Here is a 17,091-nt window from a genome sequence, read left to right as displayed (position 1 = left end):
CAAATGGCTGCTATTCATGGAAGCTTGATCCCTGGAAACTGTGGAGGAAAGGTTTTAGTTGTTCAGAACTTCGGTTTCCACCAACATGAAACAAGAGGTGAAAAGATTCATTGGCATTGCTGGCGCCAGAACTGCAGAGCAAAGGTGTACACAAACCTGCTGCATGAAGAGGATGACGATCCAGTTATCAGAGTGATTGGATTCCATGAGGAGGACCATACACACCCCCAGGACAAAGCCATGGTCAGCAGAGCTCAATTCCGACAAGATGTGGTTCAAGTGAGGCAGGATCCAACGGTGCCAGTGAGACGAGTTTACAATGCATTATTTGTGCGACGTTGTCAGGCAGTCCAAGGAGGAGGTGATAGACCACCAGTACCGGCATTTCAGTCAATCTGTGCAGCAATGCAGAGAGCCAGGTCTGAGGCAATGCCAGAGATCCCAGCCACTGTGGATGAAGTGGAGGTCACAGGCTCATGGGCCCAAACATGGGCCGAAGACCTTTTTTTGCTACATGCTGACAATGATTGGGGCATACTGTGTTTGCAACAAATGAGAATCTGACCTTGCTGCAACAATGCAGATCAATTTACATGGATGCCACCTTTAGGAGTTGCCCTCGACCATACAGACAGTGTTTTACCATATTGGGAAACCATCATGGCTTTGTACTGCCTCTTGTTCATGTGCTTATGGAGCAGAGAACCATTGGACACTACAGGCAAGTACTTCAAGCTGTCAAAGTGGCCATCCGACGAGTAACCCACCACAATTGGCGCCCTCAACTTGTCGTCTACAACTTTGAAAATTCCCTGAAGACAGCACTGGAAACGGACTTCCCTCAAGCCACGGCTGGAGGTTGTTATTTTCATTTCAACCAATCCCTGTGAAGGAAGATCCAAGAGCTCAGATTGGCTGTTCCCTAGAACCAAGACCGCACTCTTGCTCGGGTCATCTGCAAACTCATGACACTGGGTTACCTACCACTTGCTCTGGTTCAGGTGAACTTTAACACACTTGTCAATGGCAGACGCTGTAGACGTCTTGTTAGACACTACGCTGCAATGGAAGAGTTCATCACCTACATGACGAACACATGCATCCGCCCTGGATCCACCTTTCCACCAGTTATGTGAAATGTCCTCGAGAGGGACATGGACCAAAGAACGAACAACCATGTCAAATGTGAGTAATTGCAAAATGACCATGTTGAATGTGTGCTGTTGCAAAATGTCTGTGTACAAGTCTGTTGGATTTTACACACCTGCAATTCTTCTGGTTATTGGTACGGACAATTCAAAAAAAAAAATTTTTTTTTTTTTTCACTCTTTTCAACTGAGCATGCAGACACATCAAGTAAGGGCGCAATGCATGCTTATGCACCTTCGTAGAACCAGGCCTGATGATGACTCCGGCTGAGCTGCTGGTGTCTGATGCCGTGGCTGTGGTTAGTGCTTTATTGCATTTAAAAAGAAATCCATGAGAAATATGCACTATGTGTATAAATGTGGGTCTAATCCTGTGTCTCTGCAGACGTTTGCCAACCGTGCTCTTCAGGGATTGGCTTCTGTGATTCCCTTCCTTGTGGCCCTATCCTGCCTTGGAGCACTTAACGGTGGCTTCTTTGGGGCACCCAGGTAATTGGGCACACAAAGATTATTATAGTCATCTATATGTGGGTTTTAAATCAGCCAAGAATGACTGCTGACAGCCTTGAAAGTCTGTTTGTGTTGCAGGATGCTGTTTGTGGGAGCCAGAGAGGGCCACTGGCCTCCAGTCTTTTCCATGATTCACATCTGCAGACATACACCAATGCCTGCTGTGCTGTTACTGGTAAAATTCTTTTTCTTGTCAGAATACTATTTCCAAGGTCAAGAATGAACTTTAATGCTCAATGTGTGTGAGCTTTGACCAAAAATGTCGTAATAAAATTCCACCCAAGACCTTTCAAGGTCAGTGTGTCAAACTGTACAGCATTCTCCATTATAAACTGTACACTAAAATGACACTGCACTGTGTTTTTGCTCTTTTTGATGACCCTAAGGTGCCCCTGGCCATCGCAGTCATCTTCACGGTGGTTAGCTTCTTCATCGTGGGCCTGTCTCGTACCCCTGGAACACTGGGCAAAGCTTCGCTCTCACTCTGACCGGGGTCCCAATTTACTATGTCACCGTCTACCGCTTTCGCTTGCCCAATAGATGCAGACGCATCTTCAGTAAGTCATACTATCATGGCTCATGATTCTGATGATGTCCCTTTGTAATTAAGACTGCCGCCTCTTTCATATGAACGCACCGTGGCTGGATTGGAAAACATAGAGTTAACTGAACAAGTTTGTGGTACTGATTATCCAGACGGTCAATGTTAGGGTGAGTCAAGCCAGATAACGGAAAGATATCCTGGGTGAGTTGAACTGGTTTCATAGTACAGGCCTCTGGTTCGTTTCTGGTTATACAAAAGGATCTTACTCTGTAACAAAGTGGTCGACCTCTAGAGGGAGCCATGTCATAATGTTGTCAGACACTTGAAGTAATAATCTGAGCCTGTCAGTGGCAAAAACAAACACTTTTAGTGGATGTAAATTGACGGTGCTCAATTGCCCACTGTGATTATGCTGCAGCTTGTTTCGCTGCAGCTGACTCACTCAATACCGGACCAATTTCAAAAATTGTTTTTCTGATTAGTAACTGACACAAAGTCATGGGAAAATGCAGTCCAGGTTGTAAAATACAGACGTTACCCTTAACAGAGAGCAGAGGGTGATTAATTTGCTTAGTGTTACATTTGTTGATGCGTCATTTTGGAACAAAGACGAACTTCTTAAAGAACTTGATGTGTGAAATAGAGAGGACAGTGGCAAATGTCCCTCTGCAGGAACAAAGTGCCCACTGATGGCATACTAATGATGAACACTCAGGATCTCAAAGTGGTGAAGACGGTTCTACGATTAATGTACAGACACAATCCTACTGCTGTTAGTGCTATGTGTATTACTTTGCCTTTTTTATTGCTAACAATCCTGCATCACAATCTACAAGTTGTTTCCAAGAGGCTGCCAAGGCGTCTCGCTGGCGTATCAGGGAATATATTATCTTCTCATTTACATATGCAAAGCTAAATTATTTATTAAAATGTGCAAATCGACATACATTGGTGTTTATATACATACATACAGACATATTTCTCCTGCAAATCCTTCAAGAGTAGGGACAGTTATGACAGGAGAAATGATAAAAGCAAACAAGTTTTACAGATAGAAATAAGAGTGACGAAAAGGAGCTGTTAATAAGTGATGAAACCAATCAGAAAGTAGGTGGAGAGAAACGTCTAACGTGAAGGAAAGTAAAATTAAAGTGTTCCCCTCAGTATTCCTATTTTCTCCTATAGTGTTTTGGAAAACTTGACACGTCCCTGTACAGACCTCTGCCTGACGAAGGTTGTAATGACCGAAACGTAGCTGCCTTGTCCCATTAAATACTTTGCAAGTTTGGCAACAGTGTGCGGAAATCTTTTTTCTTTCTACGTCCCTGTACATGAAATGCGTTTTGTCCCTCCGGCTACTATAACTGAGAGATGACGTCAGACCAGCTGATATTGGCTATATCCAAGTCCTCACCATCCAGACCAGTGAAGCTAACGTTCACGAGAATCTCACTCAGGCTGACGTTCATTGTACCCAGGGCCAGGCCCTCTGTGACCGAGAGGTTAGCGGGTGCCTGAAGCAACTCATTGGACCAGCTGCCTCTGTGGTACTCGATGGGAGAGTCTGTCAGTCCGGTCACTCTGGAGGGAGCGGATGTGAGCAGCTCTCTGGGGGAGTTAAACAGAGGCAACTCTTCAAAGGGAGTGCTGTTGAAGCTGAAGGTGGTGTAGTCACGCCGCCGCGTGACCGCGAGGCCACCTGGTGTGCGAAAGGGGCTGAAGTCCAGTATGTTTTGGCTCTCTTTGCCCACAGGGGTCACTTTCCACGGCTCGGGTAAGACCTGAGAGGGAGGCTTACTAGGCGTGGAGGAGGTCAGGTGGCTGCTACTTTTTATGGGGGTCTTGAAGGAGTAGTCCTGATCGGGGCTTTGCTGCTCCTGCTGGGGCTCGTCCGGCTCGGCGTCTCGCGAGTCTTGGAAAGTTGAGGTGTCAGAGGCTACACCAGAGTCAAAGAAAGTATTGTCAAGGCACAGGAGGATGGGCTCCTCGTGCTCAGTGGGAACCAGGCGCTGTTTGCGTCGGGAGCTGCTGGCTTGTCTCTTTGGGGGGGCTTTGGGAGTCTCGAATTTAATGGGGACCCATACCGGCTCCTCCTTCACCTCCACCTTGAGGTCTTTATTCTTCTGAGGATACATTACCACAGCTGGGGCGTCACTTTGCGTCACCTGTCGGACATACAATACATTTTACGATTCTACCAGTAACAACAATCATTTACCATCCCTGTCTTATGGCTCGGAGATTAAGGAGCTCCCAGAAGTCAATGTTTCACTTATTTGTGGACACTTTCAGTCACTGTTCTTCTTTGAGTTAGCTGCTCACCGCTGCCAGCTGTACCTGGACCTGTACCGTTCACCTCCATTTCAGCGGGCAGCTCTGCCCCACTGATCTCAGAACAGCACGCGCTGACAATTAAAGGTAATGTCCCTACTCATATGACTATAGGGATTACGGCAATAGGTGAATCTGCCAAAATGTTGAACTATCCCTTTAACCAATATTTTTCCTGCAAAGCTGATCCCATATGACTTTTGATACTGAAAAATCTAAAATGTATTTTTAAGATGTCATATTTAGCTTCTCAAATGTTTACCTTAGGAGCTATCCGCACTCTCTTGGCTCCTCGCGAAGTGTTCTGTTTCTGCTGCGAGCTGGACGGGGGAAACGGGGCCAACGAGGATGGCAGGTAGACAGAGGAGGCCACTGGGAGCTGGATGGGAACCAAGTAGGAATCAGTTCGAGGGAGAAGAGGCTTCATCCTTCTCTCTGAGTGAAGAAGAGACAACAACTGTCAATGTCAAATGTCAATTTTGCTGACTTCCAGCTGCTTTTTTTAGTCCCTTCAACCCATTTCGTGCCCCCATCTGTTAACTCACCAGAGCTAGTTGGCGCCTTTCTTGCATCAGGAACGATCCTCCTTTGATTCTGTGAAAAATAAAATAACATAACATCACTTTATACAGTTAAAGCACACTGCCTGAGTGATCTTACTGTGCTCTCTCTGTCCTGACTACACTCAGTGACAACTTGCGTTCTCTCCCTAGTTTTAGGGTCTGGCAAGCTACAACAGACAAAAGTCAAAGTTAGACTGTCCCTACACATTACTGTTAGACAAAGCCTCAGCGTCCCTGCTGCTCACATCTTCTCCTCCTGTAACAGAAAGATTTCCCTACACCTTAGCCCTCCATCTGCAGCTGCACTCTTTGGGTCAAAGGCTCTGGTGACAGTGAAAGTGGACGTCTGATTTCCTGTCCCTTTTCTACTCTCTCCTGCCTGTCTGCAGAGATGAAGACTGTTCCTAGAGAACTGAAAAAGATAAAGCCATCTTACTTAGTTGGGTAATAAAAGCATTGGCACGGGAACAGGAGCGGTCATTGGGTCACAACCAGGCTGTGGAGAAAGATGTGGAATGAGAGTGAGGAAAATCATAAAAGACTGGACAACAAAGATCCAAAACAATCCCCTGACACCACGGACGACAATGATGATATCAAATATACAAAATTATGAACAACTTAAGAAAAAAAAAATCAAGTCAGTTTTAGGGAATCCTTCGATATAAAAAGGTGGAAGAATGTGAAAAGGGGGACAGAAATAAGAAGCTGTGCTCACCTTGTACACCTGATCAAGAGTGAGGCATCGGTTGGCCTCAGGCCGGATTGTCCAGAAAGAAATTTTCCCATCTGGTGACGTCTCACGAATGAACATGTCGTGTAGAGAGAGGTTATGGCGGATGGAATTCTGCGATTATAATGAGCAAACAAATCTTTAATGTTTCAGTAAGAGACACTCAAACACTTCCATCTGCTCTATTATATGCACCTATAAATGCTATATTTGGTTTTGAGTTGTAAAGTACCTTCCATCCTGGTTTGGCCACCTCTCTGAAGTAAGGGAAGTGGTCCTCGATCCACATGTAAATCTCTTTCAGGGTCACCCTCCCGGTCTTTCGGCTGTTGATTGCAAACTGGATCATGGCCTTGTAGGAGTATGGTGGCCTCTCTGACATGGGCTGCTGGACAGCGTCTGCATCAAACTGTGGGTTTGGCACCTGTGAATGAAACAAAGAAAAAGAAATGGAGGCCTGATCACATGAGACACATAATAAACTGTAGACAGATCATTTTAGATTAACGTGATCACTTTAAACAGAGCCTGGACAATACAGAGATTTCTACAAAATCTTAATGCATGGAAACGTCTTTAATCTGACTGATGATAAAATAAACAAACATACTGTCACTCGACTAACACTCTACTTCAGTAATTTACAAACAAACTTTTTCACATAAGATCTTAAAGCTTTCTTATTTGAGCTACTACTTTATCAACTGTTATGGAAGGTGTGGAGACGTCTACGTCTGCAGTTACACTGTGACAAGATCTAACATTTAATCAACAGGGCTGACTAGTTGTGACTTAGTTTTCACTAGTGGAAAAGACATTTTGATATGACAAAATGTTAATTTATGATATCTGTAAAACAATTTTGACATGTTTCAAATATAATTTCACATGTAGAAAACACATTTTGTCTAGCAAAAAACTGATTCATAGATATCTTTAATAATAGATATCAATATTTCCTTTCTCACTAGTAAGAATAACAATATCTACAGTTTAATTTCTACATGTTGAAAAAGGATTCTGACTAGTGGAAATGTAATTTCTGATATCAACTATTGCATTCCTGCTGGTTGAATGCAGATTCACAAAAACTCACAGTCTTGGTACTACTGGATCTAAGCGCCGCCTCTGATACAGTAGATCACCACATTTTATTAAACAGACTCAGAAACCTGTTGGGCCTCTCTGGTACTGTTTTTAACTGGTTCAGCTTTTATCTCACAAATCGTTGTTTCTTTGTAAGTATGGATACATATTCCTCCAGAACGCATGAAATTAGGTGTGGGGTGCCCCAAGGGTCAATTTTAGGTCCACGTCTTTTTAATCTATTTATGCTTGCCCTTGGGGACGTCATCAGGAGGCACGGCATCAGCTTCCACAGTTAAGCAGATGACACACAGCTGTAGATCGCCGTGTCTCCTGATGACACAGGGTGCACATTACACCAGTTTTAAAATCGCTGCATTGGCTCCCCGTGTGTTTCAGGATCGATTTTAAGGTTCTTTTATTAGTTTTTAAATGTCTCAACGGTCTTGGGCCATCTTATTTATCTGACCTGCTTTTATCATATCAACCCTCACGGATCCTGAGGTCCTCCGGCACCAGCCTTTTAACTGTTCCTTTTAACTGTTCCAAAAGTTAGAACAAAAACCCACGGGGAGGCTGCATTCAGCCATTATGGCCCTCACTTATGGAACAGACTGCCGGAGAGCATCAGGACCGCAGAGACTGTTGATGTTTTTAAAAGGAGGCTCAAGACTCACCTTTTTAATTTGGCTTTTAACTGATTTCTTTTATTCTTTTAATTCTTATATGTTATTTTAATTACTAATGCTTTTAAATGATTTGTTAAATCTTTATGCATTTTATTATTATTAAGTTTCTAAATCTTCATTTATTTTTTTATTTATTATTATTTTATCTCATACTTGTTTTATCTCATCATATTGCCTTTTAGTCTTTTAGTTTTTAGCTCCAGTGTTTCCTCATGGGGGGCCTCCACGCTGAGAGGCGTGCCCGGTCTGCCCGGGCTGCCCGCGGGGACGTCGTCCTGGAGATCCCTCAGGTCTGGAGGACTGGGGGGCTCTGCACCATGTGTGGAGTCCACCCCGGTCTATCTGGGTCGGGGTGGTCTCTGTGGTGGCGCTCCCTATGGCCGTAGGCTATGACACCTCTCAGTGTGGATGAGCTCCCCATAGGTGGTTCTTTCTTCACCTGGTTCCTCAGTGCCCAGCCATGTTATTGACTATATTGACTGTGTGTGTGTGTGTGTTTATATGTGGGGGTGGGTTTTCAATATGTATGTAATATTTTTGTTGTATGTTTTTATTCTGTGAAGCACTTTGTGCTGCATTTTCAATGTATGAAAAGTGCTATACAAATAAAGTTTGATTTGATTTGATTTGATATGTCTGACATATCACCAAACCGGTTCAGTTCAGTGGGGGCAATTGGTCGTGAAAGTGAAAATTATTTATTTTTTACATCTAAAATTCAATTCTGACCAGTAGTAATTCCAATTAAAGATATCAAGTCAATCTCACAAGTCAAAACGTTAATTACTGACATCTACAACTGGTTTTCACAAGTGGAAATGTTAGGGGTGGGAATCACTAAAGGATCCACGATTCAATATTATCACAATACTTAAAAGTCATGATACAATGTTATTGCAATTTTAAACGTGTTGTGATATGCTGAGTATTGTGATAAAATATATTGTGATTTATATCTCTTTTCAACTGGAAATTATGTCTCAGAAGGAAAATTTTGCATCTGTATTATCCAATAAGGTAAGTTGTCAGTCTGTTTATTTGACTTCAGTCATTTTATCTGCAGCAAAACATATGTAGCGGACTTAAAAAACAACTGATTTCATTATTCAATTTGTACTTGTAATCTTAATAATTCATATAATAAAAAATGATACTTGGCACTGTGCGACGATACCACAAAAATACCGCGATACTATGATGTATCGATATTTTCCCCCACCCCTAGGAAATGCCAATTGTTCATATCAGCAATTCAATTCTTACTAGTGCAAACACTCAGTGTAGATATCTAAAATTGTCCTTACATTATAGATCAAAAGTAGAAAAATTAATTATTGATGTGTTGGCCTGGAACTGTCACTTGTAAGAATGCATTGAAGATATCTGAAATACAGTTGTAACTGGTGGTACTGTACGATTATATCTGGAGTATCTAAAATTCCTTTTATAACTAGTCAAAATTACATTATGGATGTGTTAGCTTGGAAGAAGGAGCAGCTGACCTGAAGAGTCTGTAACTGCGAGGGTGCTTGGTTCTCCTTGTTGGTTGTCTTCTTGGCAGGATCTGGTTTGATGGTGCACATGTTCATTTGGCCCAGCCACTGAATATTGGTGAGGCTGTCATCTAAAGGGCCACACTCCAGTTCCTTATTCACTGATAGAGAAAAGCAGTTTAAGTTAGCTTACCAAGTCAGTGCTATTAAAGAGGTGGAAAATACACTTTAAAACTCCACAAATATACTTGAAAAATCAGATTTCCGTACATGCTTTAATTCCAGTGAGAGGTTTAGCATCTGGGGAGCTGAACATAGCTTCTGCTTCCACTGGTTGTCCAGCTGTGGAGGCGTCATCCCCGTCAGCAGCAGCCTGACATGAACATCCACCATCCAGGCCGCCATTCCCACTCAGAAGGATGAACTCGTTTGGCCCCTGGACACCACACTCCTTGCCTTTGGCCGTGAGGGCCCCGCTGACGCCTTGAAGGTCTGCTGTTTTGGGGATGACGACCACCTGTGTGTCAGACATGGAGGGGTGATCCATAATGCAGATGCCATCAGGGAAGCTCTGACTGGCAGCTGATTGTGGAGGTTCTTTGAAGGTTGAAGCATCAGCTTGGCTCTGCGGCTCGGCCGCTGGAGGATCATTTTGCTGGAAAGGCAACTTTCTTCTTCTGAGGATCAGGGGTCTCCTCGGGCTCCGTCCCATGGTCATCAAATCACTCAAAGTGCTCCCTGGTGTTCACTGGTATTCTGTACAAAAATAACAAAGATATTGATCCATTAAAAACAAAGACTGTTTGAAAGCTTCCTGACACTGGGGGGGAGAAATATTCAGCTTTAGTCAAAGTCAGCTTTATTGTTAATTTCTCCACATGTACCAGACATACAGAGGAATCGTTTCTCACTATCCCATGGTGACAGAATAAAATGCACAAGCACAACAGATAAAGACGTTTACTAATACTTAAAGTATAAAATATAAAATATAAATATATATAATAGTATACTGTATATGTGAACAAATAGCAGCAGACGTTTCTGTATGTGTTAAGTAGTGCAAAAATGCTAATTTGCTAGCTAGTCAACAGTTTAAACGGTTACTCTGTGCGTTAATCGACTGAGATCAACACGAAGTAATCGATTAATATCAAACACCAGTCAGAACATAATGTACACCGGTGGGACAAGTTAACAATAAACCTACAGATGAAATCCAGCTCCACTTTGTCCTTGAATCCGGGTTTTACCTGTGTAATTGCTCCGTTTAGCAACCTACCGGATCAGTTGTTTCCGGGCGACTTCTAACGTTACACCTTCTAGAAAAAGTCGTTAGCATGTTAGCAGTTGTGACGTACTGTATGTAACGTTCACCGCTGATTCCCTGGCAAGCTGCCAACGTCTATATGAATATCTGACTACTCAAATATAATTCAAACCGTTGGGACTCATATAAAAATTGGGCTGATAAAAAATGACCCTACATCGTTTCTGCTTTAAAGAATTAAACATACGTTGTCGCCGCCCATTAGGACCAAGGTACCTTTTAACCGTTAGTTTTCTGGGAATAACTGACAGAAACCAGAAACAAGTTGTTTTTGGCAAAAATTAAAAAGAAGAAGAATCGAAATTCAGCTCAATTTCTTGTTTTCTGATCCTAATAAATCTCAATAAACAAATTTACCCCTCCATATTTCGTGATTGGTGGGCGGGCTCTCAGCGCTCCCTTGCTTCTGATTGGCTAACGTGCTCTGTCACTTACATTTGGGCTGTGCCTTTCAAAATAAGGTTACCTGTTGGCCTTCACGCCAGCAGGATGTCTCTGCAGACCTCGACCCACACAGACAGGCAATGAAGTAATGCAACAGCGTTTTATTGTATTGCCTGTTAATGTGCAGCTGATAGACCATGAAAATTAAAGCTCTACAGTAAGTTTTCTTAAGGATGTACCGTGAACAGTGACGTGTGCTCTCAGTCAAACTATCAACATGACAGCAAGCACGCCAAAAGTAGTTATTAAAAATGACCAGCAGGTGTCGCACTGCATCAAAGTTGTCATCAAAAATAGAAATATGAATGAATAGGCCTATGTTGACAGCCAGATGGGAAAAAACAGATGTACATCTATGGAAAGGCATTTACTATAGGCTACTATGGAGACACTTAGACAGTTTAGAGATTCACACTACCTGCTATGGTGGAGTAAAAAGAACCATCTAGTTTTCAGGTCTACTCTAGCAGACTGACTAGATCAGCGGGGTAGCTATTGCAGACAAACTCTGAGTAGCCTTTGTTAACCCTAAATGAAACTCTGGGTTTTCAGCTCCAGAAAGAGAGGTAACTGAAGCCCAGAGTCTGTGAACCTACTCAGTATATTTCCTATAGATCAGTAAGGATCCTGGTGGGTTACCTCCTCTGCCAAACATCTTCCTGAGGGAAACTATTAACATCAAAATATTGATTAATGCAGGTAAAAGTAATGGAATCCTGATCAAAACCTGGGGAGATATGTGTATAACAAGTCACACTCTACCATCTGCCAAAAACATACAATAAAAAGACCAACAGGGAATCTGTAGTCACCAATTTTCAAATCAAATTTTAATATTTGTTCATAGTCACAAAACCATTCACAAATGCTTTTTGGTCCACATAATAATCATATCTCTGGGCATATGAAGTATAAAAATGTTTCTATCAAATATGTTCAGTCATGTTTAAAAACACAGATTGTAGTATCTCATACATTGTTCTATATTCTCTATACATTCTTGGCTTCCAGCTCTGAGGTCACATTGGCTTTTAGTGGTTTCCTTTGGGACTCATTACTTTAATACTTTAACGGTCTTTGGCAGCTTTACAACTTGTTTCCATTGTTAAAATTCTTTTTGGCACAGATGTCCAGTATACTTGAATGTTAAGTTGTTGGCACCGACAGTGTCGAACATATTACAGTGTTTGGTCCTGAAAGCTATAAAATACTCTGGGAATCATGTGGGAGCAGTAATTTAAAAACATTTGGCACTATTAAAATCCCAGACAGTACACCAGAGGACAGTAAAGAGTTTGAGGTGCTGGAGCGTCCAGGTGGATCATCACAGACAGGTACTATACAGTGTCACTTTGTAGCTGATCTCCTCCAGGATCCGACGGACGGTTTGCTCCAACTCAGCCAGCTCTGCAGCTTTGGCCTCCAGGATCGCCTGGTTGGCTTCATAGGAACTCTCCAACTCTGGAATCAGATATATATTTATATGTACAGTGCCCTCCAAAAGTATTGGAACAGTGAGGCCAATTCTTTTATTTTTGTTGTAGACTGAATATATTTGGGTTTGACATCAAAAGATGAATATGGGACAAGAGATCAACATTTCAGCTTTTATTTCCAGGTATTTACATCTGGATCTGATACACAACTTAGAAGATAGCACCTTTTGTTTGAACCCACCCATTTTTCATGAGAGCAAAAGTATTGGAACATGTGACTGACAGGTGTGTTTTGTTGCCCAGGTGTCTCCCAATTACATTGATTATTCAAACAATAAATAGCACTGAATGTCTGAGCTCAGTTTCAAATTGGGTACGATAGGTTTTGCCTGTGCAGACTGCATTTAGAGGTGGAACCAACATGAAAACTGAGAGCTGTCTATGGGTGAAAAAGAAGCAATTGTGAATCTGAGAGAAGATGGACAATCAATCAGAGCCATTGCACAAACATTGGCCATAGCCAGTACAACCATTTGGAATGTCCTGAAGAAGAAAGAAACCACTGGTGTACTAAGCAACAGACGTCGAACAGGTAGACCAAGGAAAACATCAGCAGTTGATGACAGAAACATTGTGAGAGCTGTAAAGAACGACCCTAAAACAACTGTTAGTGACATCAGCAACAACCTCCAGAGGGCAGGAGTGAAGGTATCACAATCTACTGTTCGCAGAAGACTTCATGAACAAAAGTACAGAGGCTACACCAGAAGATGCAAACCACTCATTAGCAAGAAGAATAGGAAGGCCAGGCTGGAATTTGCCAAAAGGTACAGAGATGAGCCTCAAAAATTCTGGGAAAAAGTTTTATGGACTGATGAGACAAAGATTAACTTTTTCCAAAGTGATGGAAAGGCGAAAGTTTGGAGAAAGAAAGGATCTGCTCATGATCCCAAACATACAAGCTCATCTGTGAAACACGGTGGAGGTAATGTCATGGCTTGGGCTTGCATGGCTCCTTCTGGGACGGACTCTTTCATCTTCATTGATGATGTAACACATGATGGCAGCAGCAAAATGAACTCACAAGTCTACAGAAACATTTTGTCTGCTAATTTAAAGAAAGATGCAACCAAACTGATTGGGAGATCCTTCATCATGCAGCAAGATAACGACCCAAAACACACTGCCAAAACAACAAAGGAGTTCATCAGGGGCAAGAAGTGGAAGGTTTTAGACTGGCCAAGTCAGTCTCCAGACTTAAACCCAATAGAGCATGCATTTTACCTGCTGAAGAGGAGACTGAAGGGAGTAACCCCCCAAAACAAACAACAGCTGAAAGAGACTGCAGTGAAAGCCTGGAAAAGCATCACAAAAGAAGAATGCAAAAGTTTGGTGATGTCAATGGGTCACAGGCTTGATGCAGTTATTGAAAGCAAAGGATTTGCAACTAAATATTAAGTCTCATTCACTTTAATCTATTTTAAGTTTATATGTTCCAATACTTTTGCTCACCTAAAAAAATTGTGTTCCATTACAAATAATGCTATCTTCAAAGTTGTGTATCAGATCCAGATGTAAATACCTGGAAATAAAAGCTGAAATGTTGATCTCTTGTCTCATATTCATCTTTTGATGTCAAACCCAAATGTTTTCAGTCTACAACAAAAGTAAACGAATTGGACTCACTGTTCCAATACTTTTGGAGGGCACTGTATATTTATGTACAGCCTGTTTTTATTTCACATTGATGTGTACATGCTATAATTTCAATAAACAAACATAGTTAAACAAATTCAGTCCACCTGCACTGTATTTCATGATTGCTGTTTTATTGTTAGTGTTTTATTTATGTTTCCTTTTTTATGTCATATTTCCTGTATTTATTGTGTGCGACATGGTGGAGTAGTGCTCCTGTGTTTGTTGTATTGTAAAGTACAATGACAATAAAGGTATTCAACTCAATTCAATCATGAAAAAGGCCGTTAGTAAGTCATAGTATGCCACAAACTCATAAAATGTCATAGTAAATTGTCATAAAGCTTCTATGACTTTTTTTCATGATTTGGGACGACATACTATACTATGACTTTTTTTTCATGATTTTGGACGACATACTATACTATGACTTTCTATCATGAATTTGGACGACATACTATACTATGACCTTTTTTCATGATGATTTGGGACGACATGCTATACTATGACTTTTTTTCATTAATTTGGACGACATACTATACTATGACTTTTTTTCATGATTTGGGACGACATGCTATACTATGACTTTTTATCACGATTTGGGATGACATACTATACTATGACTTTTTATCACGATTTGGGACGACATACTATACTATGACTTTTTTCATCATTTTGGACGACATACTATACTATGACTTTTTTCATCATTTTGGATGACATGCTATTATACGATGACTTTTTTTTCATGAATTTGGACGACATACTATACTATGACTTTTTTTCATCATTTTGGATGACATGCTATTATACGATGACTTTTTTTCATGAATTTGGACGACATACTATACTATGACTTTTTTCCATGATTTTGGACGACATACTATACTATGACTTTTTTTCATGAATTTTGGACGACATACTATACTATGACTTTTTTTCATCATTTTGGACGACATACTATACTATGACTTTTTTTCATCATTTTGGACGACATACTATACTATGACTTTTTTTCATGAATTTTGGACAACATATTATACTATGACTTTTTCATGATTTGGGACGATATACTATACTATGACTTTTTTTCATGAATTTGGACGACATGCTCTACTGTGACTTTTTTTCATAATTTTGGACGACATGCTATACTGTGACTTTTTTTCATGATTTTGGACGACATGCTATACTATGACTTTTTTCATGATTTTGGATGACATACTATACTGTGACTTTTTTTCATGATTTTGGACGACATGCTATACTGTGACTTTTTTTCATGATTTTGGACGACATACTATACTATGACTTTTTTTCATGAGTTTGGACGACATATTATACTTTGACTTTTTTTCATGACGACATGCTATACTATGACTTTTTTTCATCATTTTGGATGACATGCTATTATACGATGACTTTTTTTCATGAATTTGGACGACATACTATACTATGACTTTTTTTCATCATTTTGGTCGACATACTATACTATGACTTTTTTTCATCATTTTGGATGACATGCTATTATACGATGACTTTTTTTCATGAATTTGGACGACATACTATACTATGACTTTTTTTCATCATTTGGGACGACATACTATACTATGACTTTTTTCATCATTTTGGACGACATACTATACTATGACTTTTTTCATCATTTTGGACGACATACTATACTATGACTTTTTTTCATGAATTTTGGACGAAATATTATACTATGATTTTTTTCATGCTTTTGGACAACATACTATACTATGACTTTTTTTCATAGTTATTGACGACATACTATACTATGACTTTTTTTCATGAATTTGGACGACATACTATACTATGACTTTTTTTTCATAGTTATTGACGACAAACTATACTATGCCTTTTTTTCATGAATTTTGGACGACATATTATACTATAATTTTTTTCATCATTTTGGACAGCATGCTATACTATGACTTTTTTTCATGCTTTTGGACAACATACTATACTATGACTTTTTTTTCATAGTTATTGACAACATACTATACTATGACTTTTTTTCATGAATTTGGACGACATACTATACTATGACTTTTTTTTCATAGTTATTGACGACAAACTATACTATGCCTTTTTTTCATGAATTTTGGACGACATATTATACTATGATTTTTTTCATCATTTTGGACGACATGCTCTACTATGACTTTTTTTCATAGTTATTGACGACATACTATACTATGACTTTTTTCATCATTTTGGACGACATGCTCTACTATGACTTTTTTTCATAGTTATTGACAACATACTATACTATGACTTTTTTTCATGAATTTGGACGACATACTATACTATGACTTTTTTTTCATAGTTATTGACGACATACTATACTATGCCTTTTTTTCATGAATTTTGGACGACATATTATACTATGATTTTTTTTCATGATTTTGGACGACATGCTCTACTATGACTTTTTTTCATAGTTATTGACGACATACTATACTATGACTTTTTTCATGATTTTGGACGACATACTATATTATGCCTTTTTTTTCCATGGTTATTGATGACATACTATACTATGACTTTTTTTCATGATTTTGGACGACATACTATACTATGACTTTGTCATAAAAATGAGACCAAAAAGGTCATAGTATTGCATGTTGTAAAAATGTGACTAAAACAAGTCACAGCACAGTCTGCCATAAAAATGCGCTAAAAAAGTTATGATGTGGTATTTTCATTAAAAACTACATAAAACATCTCAGAAATATGTGAATAAAAAATGAATAAAAGGAGAATAAATATTTTGACATTCATGGCTACCTCCGAGTCTCTGCAGTTTGCTGGTGCTCTGCATGATCAGTTCTCTGGCCTCCTGCTGCAGTTCATCTGCTCTTCTCCTTGCCTGCAGCACCGAATCCCCTTTTTCCTCCACCAGGTCTTCCACCTCCACCAATTTATCTTTCACCTCCACGTCAAACTCCTTTACACATACACATAAACAAATAATCACTAGTGGGACGACAGCAGCAGATGAAAATACACCTTGTTAGACTGATAGAAACTGCTCCACATTACCCAAAATGGTATTTCAAAAGGTA

General features: G+C 40.2%; 2 protein-coding genes across 2 annotated transcripts in view; both read right to left on the bottom strand.

The window, feature by feature from the left end:
- Positions 1-3,150: 3,150 nt before the first annotated feature.
- Positions 3,151-10,735, bottom strand: LOC117249527 (forkhead box protein M1-like). Its single transcript, XM_078165422.1, is given in 9 exon segments — positions 3,151-4,367; positions 4,796-4,968; positions 5,079-5,127; positions 5,533-5,592; positions 5,815-5,943; positions 6,062-6,253; positions 9,107-9,258; positions 9,368-9,853; positions 10,380-10,735. Coding segments are annotated over 8 exon segments (2,010 nt in total). The 5' UTR covers positions 9,816-9,853; positions 10,380-10,735; the 3' UTR covers positions 3,151-3,560.
- A 945-nt stretch (positions 10,736-11,680) lies between these two features.
- Positions 11,681-17,091, bottom strand: part of lamb1b (laminin, beta 1b) — a 46,441-nt gene continuing 41,030 nt past the window's right edge. The window contains exons 32-33 of the mRNA XM_033614934.2: positions 16,814-16,973; positions 11,681-12,332 (exon numbers count right to left, since the gene is read on the bottom strand). Of these exons, the coding sequence (XP_033470825.1) occupies positions 12,196-12,332; positions 16,814-16,973 (297 nt within the window). The 3' untranslated portion in view covers positions 11,681-12,195. The remainder of the gene's footprint in view (positions 12,333-16,813; positions 16,974-17,091) is intronic.

The sequence above is a fragment of the Epinephelus lanceolatus genome, chromosome 23, assembly GCF_041903045.1.
Source record: "Epinephelus lanceolatus isolate andai-2023 chromosome 23, ASM4190304v1, whole genome shotgun sequence".
NCBI classification, from domain to species: domain Eukaryota; kingdom Metazoa; phylum Chordata; class Actinopteri; order Perciformes; family Serranidae; genus Epinephelus; species Epinephelus lanceolatus.
Note: the sequence above shows the minus strand (reverse complement) of the source record. Positions and strands in the feature narration are given on the sequence as shown.